The sequence below is a fragment of the Heterodontus francisci genome, chromosome 41 (genome assembly GCF_036365525.1).
Source record: "Heterodontus francisci isolate sHetFra1 chromosome 41, sHetFra1.hap1, whole genome shotgun sequence".
Classification (NCBI taxonomy): Eukaryota; Metazoa; Chordata; class Chondrichthyes; order Heterodontiformes; family Heterodontidae; genus Heterodontus; species Heterodontus francisci.
The window spans coordinates 15,982,708-15,995,207 of record NC_090411.1 but is presented as its reverse complement, the minus strand read 5'-3'; the positions used below and the strand labels follow the sequence as shown (position 1 = coordinate 15,995,207).

Below are 12,500 nucleotides of genomic sequence, written 5' to 3'. Positions count from 1 at the left end.
TGCTTAACCAGTTTAAATGCTTTCTGAAAGCAAGATTAACATCCTCTGCCAGCCTTTGAGCTCCCAGGAAGTTTAGACAGAGCCCGGCCCGTCCCATCGAAACAACTTACTTTGTCCACTGAACGCATCTCAATTGTCAATGAAGTGGAGCTTCTTGTTAAAAAAGTACCAAAGCCAGATGTTGAATCCAATGACATGGCTGTACCTCTCCAAAGATCTGAACCTGACTGGTAATAATCTTGCCCAGTTCAGTCTCAATGAATTTGATGTCCAAGGTAAGAATGGAGGTCAGAAGAGACTGTTAGTTGGAGAAGAGAAGGTTTTGGAGTCATTGCTACTTTCCAGAATGATCTTCAGGTACCATGAGAATTTAGCTGTAGCCTACAGTAAGGGTACAGCTCATCATGGTTAACCAGATTTGGCAATGTTCTATATTGTTGACCTTCTGCTTGTTTTTCCATTTTCTAAATTAAGAAACCATGACAATGGGTCAAAGCTCATAATGCAGAAACCAACAAGACTGAAATAAGTAAATCAGAAAATAATATGCCAAGCTTGGTTTTCAAAACATGTAGGGAGTATTGAGAAGTAAAAAGTTTTCAACAGTTTTGGAGTCCTGAGAAAGACTGAGACCACAATAAATCAAAAACTTAATTTCAATATATAGCTAGAGCCCTGTCCAAGCTCCACAATTCACTTGGAATACAATCCAGGCTGAGATGTCCTATGGATTTATTTTTGAACGGTTGGAAATTATCAAGTTACCTCATGAACATGATAATGGCAAGTGATATAGAAGACAATTTTTCATTGTAAATAACAAACTCAGAACATTAACTTTTCTGGAAATATATAGCATAGCCAGACACCAATCTTTAAAACTTACAACTTTACTGCATCTAAATCAGCAAACTACTATACCGTATATTTGGGCACAATTTTAGAAATCCAGAACATGAACCTGTGGCAAATTTGAAATATCCTCATATTAACATGCTAAATAAGTTAGTATTTAAAATGATTCTGGCAGTCACTTTACAGCTGGATGGGGTTCTAAGCTTGCAGTGCCAATGTTCACCTGTTAATACTAAAACACACCACTGTAAAATACTCAAAAATAACCAGTGAAAATATCCACTGAACACAAAAACATTAACAGCTGGATATTAGACAAGCAGCAGCAGCTTCACTGACTTCCCTCATTTTCTCCATAATTATTTTCTCTTCCGATAAATATGAATGCAAAATACTATTGGCAGAGATTTAAGCCTGACCCCACTTGGTTAAAGTTTGACCAGCTGATATTTCACTGAAGCGGATGGGAAAAAGCGGAGACACATGCAACTGATTCGACTCTAATTTTCCCTTTTAAATTTGGATAATGTGGAAACATGGACATATGAAAATAAGGACAAGAAGACAACCAGCTCTATCCAGCCTGCCTCAGTCACTCAACAATGCAACATCACACTGTTCATCTATCCTCTCATCAATGTTACCTTCTTAGAAAGGCAAAATAAATACAAGAAAAAAACTGTAGCAAATTCATGAAACACTCTGGGAATTCCTCTCCAATTCCAAAAGAATGGCTCCAGGAAACCATATTTGTCAGTGATTCATTCCAACTCGCAACTTATTCGCTATAGCTGGAAATGCTCTCTTCTCTCATGAAACCTGTCCAAGTTCTCTTAATGGGACCACAGTAATTCTGTACCCAGCACAAGATCTTGGCAAGTTACTCCCACAAAAATGATGGCTCTCCGTGAAAGTACTTGCGAGCCTCTAAGCAAGCTCTTCATGTATGAATTTTATTGGCATGACCTCCAGCCTTACTATCCTTATCCATTTCAAGTAACCTGTCTACCTGGACTATCAACTCCCCATTCATTTATAAACTTCAATCATACACCCACTGAGCTTGCATTTTAGCAAAGTAATCTTGGAGCCTATTCTCATCTCCAGCATCTGCAGTATTTTGCTTTTATAATCTTGGAGCCTATTCTCATCACTGAAAGTACTGAAATTTGGCATCATCCTGCTTGCCTCCTCCCAAAAGACTTGTCCTTAATAACTGAGGGAAAGAAACTGGGCACAATAAATCTTTATACAACTTCAGGAGCAAAGTCCTAGTTTATACTCAATGGCCCTAGCGTTACGTTATAAAACTGTATTTGCTAATCTATTAGCCCTAGACCTCATTCTTATCAGTTACCTTTAACCCTGCATGGTATGAAAGCATGAAGGAAAACAAGGAAAGATCAACTGCTCCACTGAGTTTCATCCATCCAGACATTGCGCACCCGACTTGCATCATCAACCTAGCTAACAATCATATTTCTTCATTTATGCCTTTTCCAGAAGATTATAACACTAGGCCTATTTTTGGGGTGGGGGGGGGGGGGTGTAAGTGGGAAACTGAGAAATTCCTATCCCACCACCCTCCCCAACCCTGAATATAATCAAACTTAGGGAAATTACATTAATGAATAACACTGTTGATTCCACCTAACTTTTAGGTACAAAACATTAACCATATCAAATTTCATGAATAACCTTTAGCTTATGTGATTTGATCCAAACATGGACACAAGAGCTGAACTCAAGAGGGAAGGCGAGAGTGACTGCCCTTGACATCAAGGCAGCATCTGACCGAGTGTGGCATCAAGGAGCCCTAGTGAAACTGGAGTCAATGGGAATCAGGGAGAGAACACTCTGCTGGTTGGAGTCATACCGAGCAAAGGAATATGGTTGTGGTTGTTGGAGGTCAATCATCTCAGTCCCAGAACATCACGGCAGGAGTTCCTCAGGGTAGTGTCCTAGGCCCAACCATCTTCAGCTGCTTCATCAATGACCTTCCCTCCATCTTGAGGTCAGAAGTGGGGATACTCGCTGATGACTGCACAGTGTTAGCACCATTCATGACTCCTCAGATACTGAAGACTGTATCCAAATGCAGCAAGACCCTGACAACATCCAGGCTTGGGTTGATAAGTGGCAAGTAACATTCGTGCCACACAAGTGCCAGACAATGACCATCTCCAACAAGACAGAATCTAACCACCAACCCTTGACAGTCAATGGCATTACCATCACTGAATCCCCCACCATCAACATTCTGGGGGTTAATATTGACCAGAAATTGAACTGGATCAGCCACATAAATACTGTGGCACAAGAGCAGGTCAGAGGCTGGGAATCCTGTGGCGAATAATTCACCTCCTGACTCCCCAAAGCCTGTCCACCATCTACAAGGCACAAGTCAGAAGCATAATGGAATTTGCCTGGATAAGCGCAGCTCCAACAACACTCAAGAAGCTCAACACCATCCAGGACAAAGCAGCCCACTTTATTGGCACCCCAACCACCACCTTCAACATTTACTCCCTCCCCTACCGATGCATAGTGGCAGCAGTGAGTACCATCCACAAGATGCACTGCAGCAACTCACCAAGGCTCCTTTGACAGCACCTTCTAACCCACGACCTCTACCACCCAGAAGGACAAAGGCAGCAGATGCATGGGAACACCACCACCTGCAAGTTTCCGTCCAAGCCACACAACATTCTGACTTGGAACCAGATCACCATTCCTTCACTGTCACTGGTCAAAATCCTGGAACTCCCTTCCTAACAGCATTGTGGGTGAACCTACCCCACATGGACTGCAGCATTTCAAGAACGCGCCTCACCACCTTCTCAAGGGCAATCAGGGATGGGCAATAAATGCTGGCCTAGCCAGCAACACCCACATCCCGTGAAAATATAAAACAAAATTTATCTAGTTACCTACCAACTCTGCTTCTTTTTCCACAGATGCTGCCAGACCTGCTGAGTGAATCCAGCATTTCTTGTTTTTGTACCCAAAGTAATTATTGTCCTTTAATTCCACATCTAATTTCAGTCGCCAAATATTTTTCCTATCTATGCGTACTTTATCAAACACTTTTTGAAAGCCAGATATACATCAACCAGGTCAGCTTCATCTACTATTCTGGTAACTTCCTCAAATCAATCAAGTTGGCGACATAGGTTCTAGGTTACCCAAAGCTATGCTCAATTACCCTAATCACCAAACTCTTCAAGTGACCATACATCACACTCCATAGAATGCTTTCCAACAGAATTCGTACCGCTGAAGTCAAATTTACAGACCCCTATCTATCCAGGGTTTGGAAACCTCTTTTTTTAAAATAACAACACGAGCCACAGTCCAATCTCATGAAAACCAACAGAACTGGCTTGAGGGGTTGAATGACCTACTCCTATGTTAACCTGGATTGCAATAAGCAATATAACCTGCAACCTGCTCATTTTTGTCATAGTAAACTTTTTCAAGACCCACTTCAGATATTCATATTAAAAAAGGAGGTAATAAATAAACCATAAGAGTACATGCATTTTTTTCCCCAACTTTTCTTCACTCCTGTTTGAATGCTAAGGTGTTACTTAGAAAGTCAGTTCCACTGAAAGTAGAAGAATTCAAGCGGGGGCAGGCTGCCAGCTACTTAAACCTTTTTTGTTTCTCTTAAAAGTACTAATTCCACAACCCTCAATAGATAAGCATTTTTATCCAGTGAGTAGTTGCACCATGTAACCTATAAAGGTCCCAGTTTTAATCTCCACCTGTACCAAATGACCAGCTTTCAATCAGGGAATGGTAAGGACTTAAGTACTACTAGATTGAAGGAGGGGAGGACATGGCACTGTGAGCAGAGACAGTCTATGCTCTTGCAGTGAAGAATGCAGGGTTAGGTCCCTTGGTTTGGCAGTACTGGAGGGAAGCAAGCCAGAAGAACTGAAGGATGGCAGGACAAAAACTACTTCTCAGAGCTCTCGGAATGTAGTCCAGTTCTCCATGATATTCCAACCATGTTTCTGCAGCCGTGCATATTTAAAGGCAGATTTAGCGCTAAATGCAGTCATTCTGTAATTAGCAATAGGTACAGGTGAAAACAGAATCAAGTCAACTGAATTTAACTGCTGTTTGCTAAGAAAACTTTGTAGATTGGAATGAGCTCATGAAATGTCAGGTCAGGGTAAACAGCACAGAAGCATCAAGCATTTTAATAAAAGCAAAATACCACAGATGCTGTTAATCTGAAATAAAAACAAGAAATGCTGGAAATACTCAGCAGGTTTGGCAGCATCTGTGGAGAGAGAAGCAGAGTTAACGTTTCAGGCCAGTGACCCTTCATCAGTTCTTATATGTCTTATAAATTCTTATGCTGACATGTTTAATTGAAATGGCTTATGTAAATTTGTCTCCCTGTAATTACATCCTCCTGCCAGTTGTGGCGCTACATCACCTCATTTTTGCATCCTCCAGTTCCTCAGTGTGAAGAGAAACCACGATGCTCCAATCAACTCGACTTCTTTTGCTTCAGAAACTGCCCTAAGTTACACTCGTTAATAAGAAAAATTATAAAATCAGAGTATAATGTAAAAATAAGGACAGAATGTATGGTTTTTGAAATGGAGGATGAATTACATCTGTGCCCTGGCCCAATTAGCAACTTGTGATCTGAAGATCACACGATCTCTATCAATTAGTGCATGATATTTTTTAAAATTTAAATATGTCAAACATTCCAGAGTCAAAATTCAGCTTTTGACAGGTTCATGTGATGCTATACTGCATCATTAAACAGTCTTTTAATTGACTTTTTCTAGTACTAAATAACTAAATAATAAAAGTTTTCTATTGTAATTTTTCACTATTTAAAAAATTGTAATTATAATTGTTATTTTTCAGGGTACACAAAATTCCAGTAACAAAAAAACAGGAATCAACACTTATCAATACTAATGCAAAATCCCCATCACTAACTGTTAACAGTTGAATCAGTTCTCCTCACAAGCCAATTTATTGGCATTCAATACCTCAATACACTGTTTTCATGCTGGATTCAACAAATGAATCCCAAGTAACCAAATAAAATTACCGTACTAAGTTTATAATTTACCATGCTAGCTCACTCAATAGAACCACTAAAACCTGCTGAACTCTTGTAGATATTATGTCCATCATATTTAGAATATATTTTTGATGTAAATGCTCGTCAACAAAATGAAAAAAATGACACACAAATATAGGTGGAAGGTCTGTTTTGCCCCCATCCCCCAGAACACATTGCTAATGGATGGGTAAGCGATAAGAGAAATTCCATCGGGCTGTTGGCTTTGTGAATGCAACATGCATCACCGAGGTCAGTTGCCTCATCACCCACTTCATTGGTGCAGATCATCTCAAGGTGAGAAGTGACAAAACTGTAAGCTAGTAATGTTCACTAGTGAAATTACATATCATGTGTGGATTCTTTAAAAAAAAATAGACTGGAGATCTGAGGTTCTGAATCTGCTAATACAGTGCACCATAGTTTGTATGAGTCAATCCAATATCAAGACAGTCACATGCAATTACCTATTAAGCCATGACAATTTAACAAGTCATTGCTTGGATTTAACTCCAAGACCAAGAGATTTTTGGCCAAAGTTATATTTACCTTAAGTCTTTAGTCCTAAATGACTTAATCCTTAACCTGCCAATCATTAAATGTATTTTTGTCAAGTACTTTATATGCTAGCAATGCCTTAAGGAGTATATATCCAAATAAATCAAAAATGTCAATATACCCGAAACTTAAAGATTTTGGATCCAAGCAACAAGCTCTACGGTTGCCATGACCTTGCTTTTTCAATAAAAACTTTAAGCATTACTGACTTCAGCCAATTAGTTGAGTAGTAAAACAGGACAGGATGCGTGTTGGTATCTTCATTCGGACTAACTTGAATTACAAGATTTAGACTGTGCCTTTCAAGATCACACCCATCTGTGAGTAATGGAAATCCCTATAATTACAAACTCATACAAATGAGAATTTCCATTACTTACTAGGCAAACAATGATCCTGAAACCTATCTACATCTTGTAATCCAAGTTGATTTTAAATGAAGTTTTCATAGAAAACTTATTTTCTGACTTTTTATGCACTTTGATAGACAAATGCATCTTCAAAACATCTCCATGTTCCCTCTGTGAATTAGGTCAAAGTGATTAATAGGACATAAATTATCCCTGGTCAGAAACCACTACTATAGTCGTAATATACCATTTACTTCTCATTACACATCAAGTAATGTTACTTGGGAATTATTAGATTGTCTTCACTAGTGACAGACAGATGGAGTTATGGTGACTTTAAAAGAGGGACTCTCACCACTTCAGCTGTTTGTGTGTTAATTTAGTTCCCTCATACCGTTGGTAACTCCTCTCCAAGCCATTTCCCCCCGATGTCTTCAGCATTCACTGTTTAAACAAAGATTTAGAAAGACAAAAGAAATACAGAAAAAAAATCAAAAGGGATATCAAAGTTGGTCCTAGTCCTTGCTAATTGGCTGATTTTTAATTTTTAAGGGTCCTGATGATGAGATAGTCTTTATGTTTGATCAAACACTGAGTATGACACACAGTGTTGCAGAAAGTGCAAGATAAATATCACAGAAAAAACCCAGCGCATATTCTACTTCTGGAATATACATTTGACAGGTGCATGGAATTTGATAGCATAATGATCACCTAGGAATAATTACAAAGGACATAATGGTGACATTGTTGAACAAGCAGATTGTAACTATCGTACGAATCCTGGTATCAATTCATGAAACCACTCCAGGGTACTTAAGTCGCATTGCATGTGTTTTATGCATCCTTATTTTCGCTGTCAGAGTTGCTCTCAGCACAGCGACCAATGGCCAGTGTGTCCTGTATCACTGGTACAGGATGAAGTTTATATGAAATCACAACAGTGGAGCTTAATTCTAAACTGAACCACTGGGAGAAATGAATATATTAAGTAAAATAGGAACTACGCAGATGGGTATAAACTGAATTCTGTTTCAGGTGAGAATTACTCAATTCAGAAGTTATTTCAGATTTCCTTCTAAGGATTTTGTGCTTTTTTTAAAAATGCATAGCGTACTTGCGTATGCAATGAAAAGTGGTGAACCCGATTGACAGAAACTCCCCTTATTTGAGCCTGCAATCCCCAACACACAGAGAACTGGTTGACCAACCTCAAGAACATCTAAAACTTCCTATTTACTGAGAAAATACCGAAGCCCCACCCACTCCAAAAAGGTATACACCAATTGGCTCACTTCCACCTCCACAATGACCAATCACGATGCCTAATCATGTTCCCAAAACCCGCCTTCGTACGGGCAAGCGGTGACGTCCACTCCACCGATTGGCAAGCCCCGCAGTCAATCCCTGTGCGCACGCTCTCATTGGCCATGCCCACCATCACTCCGGGAAGGGTCACTGCTGATTGGCCATACGCGCCCGTCAATTATTTGAAAGGAGGCGGGGCAAGAACCAGAGAGGCAGGCTTTCAGCTTCTTCCACCATATTGCCCGGATTCTCACAACGGACATGTTACTTCGATTCATAAGGAAATAGCGACACTAGATTTAAACAGAGTAAGCACAAGGTTCACCAATATCGCGCTTACCGTCCCTAGATGTTCCCATTAGCTGGTCAAGCATGGCTCGCATTTGGGCCTGTGCCGACATCTTTCTCGCTTTAGAGGACCCGACACACAATTTAAAAGCAGATACCGCTATTAGCTACTAAAGTTATCCGATTCGCCACAGAATTATTCGTTTTTAAAACATTAAAAGCCGCCGGTTCGCATCCAGGTTTTTTTCGCCTCCAATTTTCCGCTTCTTGTTTTGCTCGAGCTCAGCGCCCTCGTCTCGAGCCGCTCGGCCGGAACTGACGTCATGGCCAACGGCCCCGGCTCGTGACCTGGAGTGAACCAAGTTCAAAAATTGCAGAGGTTTTGGGGGAGAGGGGAGAAAATGAACAATCAAACTACTGCAGCCTCAGATTATTATTGCTCGTCAAAGTATATTTGCATATGTTTTTAAAAAGGTACTTTCAATCAACCATTGCGGTGCATTGGGGATGTGTTTTCCTCTGAAACGAACAGAAGTCTGAAAGTGGCACATTCCTTCTCCTGGGATAGCCCAGTTAAAGGGGCGAGCACAATAGAATTTGTGATTGGTAAACAAGAAATTCCTCATGGTGTAACCTAAAACTATTTGGCCAATCATTTCAATAGCATGTTACCCAACTTTCAAGGAACTTGAAGGTAAAGCCGGAAATGGTTGGCATTGAATTATTGATATTAACAAAGTCCCTCAAAGAGGCTGCAAATGGCATCAGGGAATGTGACTAAATCTTTGCAAGAAGTGCAGTATTTAACAAGAAATCGTCTTAAGATTGTAACTGAATAAAATAAAGGTTAGCAGCCATTCTTTAATGAAGATGTCTCGTGTTAGCGTCATTGTTCAGACTGGTGTCTTAACCACTCTGTCCTTCATAGTTGAAGATGTTTTTTATTCTTTCATGGAATGTGAGTGTCGCTGGCAAGGCCAGCATTTATTTCCCATCCCAAATTGCCCTTGAGAAGGTGGTGGTAAGCCGCCTTCTTGAACAGCCATGTGATGTAGGTGCACAACACAGTGCTGTTAGGGAGGAAGGTCCAGGATTTTGATACAGCAACAGTGAAGGAATAACAACATAGTTCCAAGTCAAGATCGTGTGTGACTTGGAGGGGAACCTGCAGGTGATGTTATTCCCATGTGAATGCTGCCTTTGTCCTTCTGGGTAATAGAGTTCGGGTGTTTTGAAGGTGCTTTGGAAGGAGGCTTGGCGAGTTGCTGCAGTGCCTCTGGTATATGGTACACACTGCTGCCACCGTGCGTCGGTGGTGGAGGGAGTGAATATTTCAAATGGTGGATGGGGTGCCAATGGGTGGCAGGTCAGAAGATATGACAGAAAATAAAAAGCAGCAACGAATGACTAAAAGATTAATAAGGAAGGAAAAATTAGAGTATGAGAGAAAACTGGCAAGAAACATTCAATTATTCAGGCATTGGTGAGACCATATCTGGAGTACTGTGTACAGTATTGGTCTCATTATTCAAGGAAGGATGTGTAAATGCATTGAAAGCAGTTCAGAGAAGGTTTACTAGACTAATACCTGGACGGGTGGGTTGTCTTATGAGGAAAGGTTGGACAGGCTAGTCTTGTATCCACTGGAGTTTAGAAGAATAAGAGGTGACTTGATTGAAACAAATAAGATTCTAAGGGTTCTTGACAGGGTGTATGTGGAAAGGATGTTTCCTCTAGTGGGAGAATCTAGAATTAGGGGTCACTGTTTAAAAATAAAGGTAGCCCATTTAAGACAGAGATGAGGAGAATTTTTTTTCTCTCAGAGGGTCATGAGTCTTTGGAACCCTTCCTCAAAAGGCAGTGGAAACATAATCTTAGAATATTTTTAAGTCAGAGGTAGATAGATTCTTGATAAGCAAGGGGGGTGAAAGGTTATTGGGGGTAGGCGGGAATGTAGAGTTGATGTTACAATCAGATCAACCATGATCTTATTGAATGGCGGATCAGGCTTGAGGGGCCAAGTGGCCTGCTCCTGCTCCTAATTCATATGTTCGTATTCAGCAATGGTAATGCCATTGAATGTCAAGGGGAGTTGGTTAGATTCCCTCTTGTTGGAGATGGTTATTGCCTGGCATTTGTGTGGCATGAATGTTATCTGCCACTGATCATCCCAAGCCTAAATGTTGGCCAGGCCTTTCTGCATGTGGATACAGATTGCTTCAGTATCTCAGGAGTCAAGTGGAGAGGTTTCCCCCTAATTCCCATTGACTTCACATTTGCTAGGACTCCTCGATCAAATGCTGCCTTGATAGCAATGGCAGTCACTCTCTTCTCACTTGTAGAATTCAGCTCTTTTGTCCATGTTTGGACCGAGGCTCTAATGAGGCCTGGAGCCATGTGGCCCCGGTGGAACCCAAACTGAGCATGGGTGAGCAGGTTATTGCTGTGTAAATGCTGCTTAATAGCAATATCGATAACACCTTCCATCATTTTGCTGATGATCAGGAATATATTGATGGGGTGGTAATCGGCCAGATTGGAATTGTCCTGCTTTATGTGGTCAGGACCTGCCTGGACAATTTTCCACATTGTCGAGTAGATGTCAATGTTGTAGCTGTACTGGAACAGCTCGGCTAGGGGTGCAGCTAGTTCTGGGGCACATGTCTTCAGTAGTACAGCTGGGATGTTGTCAGGGCCCCATAGCCTTTGCTATATCCAGTGCCTTCAGCCATTTCTTGATACTGCTTGGCTGAAGACTGGTATCTGTGATGCTGGGGACTTCAGGAGGAGAGGGATCATCCACTCGGCATTTCTGGCTGAAGATGGTTGCAAATGCTTTAGCCTTGTCATTTGCACTGACAATATGGGCTCCGCTATCATTGCGGATGGGAATATTTGTGCAGCCTTCTCCTGTATTTAATTGTCCACCAACATTCATGACTGGATGTGGCAGGACTGCAGAGCTTTGATCTGCTATGCTAATTGTGGAATTGCTTAGCTCTGTGTATCGAATGTTGCTTCCACTGTTCATCAAGCACATCGTCTGTGTTGTCGTTTCACCAAGTTGGCACATGATTTTTAGGTATGCCTGGTGCTGCTCCTGGCATGCTCTCCTGCAATCTTCACTGAACCAGGTTGATCCCTGGCTTGATGGTAATGATAGAGTGAGGGATATGCCAGGCCAAGAGGTTACAGATTGTGGTTGAATACAATTATGCATCTGCAGATTGCCCACAGTGCCTCATGGATGCACAGTTTTGAACTGCTACATCTGTTATGAATCAATCCCATTTAGCATGGTGGTAGTGCCACACAACATGATGAGCAGTAACCTCAGTGTGAAGTTGGGACTTCGTCTCCACAAGGACTGTGCGGTGGTTATTCCTACCAATACTGTCATGGACAGATCCAATTGCAACAGGTAGATTGCTGAGGAAGAGGTCAAACAGCTTTTTCTCTCTTGTTGGTTCCCTCACCACCTGCTGCAGGCCCAGTCTGGCAGTTATGTCCTTCAGGACTCAGCCATTTCGGTCTGTAATGGTGTTACCAAGCCACTCTTGGTGATGGACATTGAAGTCCCTCATCCAGAGTACATTTTGTGCCCTTGCTACTCTCAGTGCTTCTTCCAAGTGGTGTTCAACATGGAGGAGTACTGATTCATCAGCTAAGGGAGGGCAGTAGGTGGTAATCAGTAGGAGGTTTTCTTTCATATCTTCGACCTGATGCCAATAGACTTCATGGGGTCCAGAGTCAATGTTGAGGACTCTCAGGGCAACTCCTTCCCAACTGTATACCGCTGTGCCACCACCTCTAGTGGGTCTGTCCTGCAGGTTTGGACAGGACATACCCAGGGATGGTAATGGAGGACTGTGGGACTTTGGCTGTTAAGTATGATTCAGTGAGTATGACTATGCCAGGCTGTTCCTTGACGAGCCTGTGGGTCAGCTCTCTCAAATTTGGCACAAATCCCCAGACGCCAGTAAGGATGCTTTGCAGGGTCGACTGGGCAGAGTGTGCTATTGTCGTTTCCAGTGCCTAGGTCA

The 12,500-nt window shown here is 41.6% G+C and overlaps 1 protein-coding gene across 3 annotated transcripts in view; it reads right to left on the bottom strand.

The window, feature by feature from the left end:
• LOC137353267 (putative RNA-binding protein Luc7-like 2) overlaps positions 1-8,803 on the bottom strand; it is an 80,581-nt gene extending 71,778 nt beyond the window's left edge. The window contains exons 1-2 of one of the 3 annotated variants that reach the window (XM_068019347.1): positions 8,510-8,803; positions 7,217-7,305 (exon numbers count right to left, since the gene is read on the bottom strand). In XM_068019347.1, coding sequence (XP_067875448.1) covers positions 7,217-7,302 — 86 coding nt within the window. In that variant the 5' untranslated portion in view covers positions 7,303-7,305; positions 8,510-8,803. The remainder of the gene's footprint in view (positions 1-7,216; positions 7,306-8,509) is intronic. The other 2 variants (XM_068019348.1, XM_068019350.1) reach the window with 2 other exon arrangements.
• Between the last annotated feature and the right edge of the window lie 3,697 nt (positions 8,804-12,500).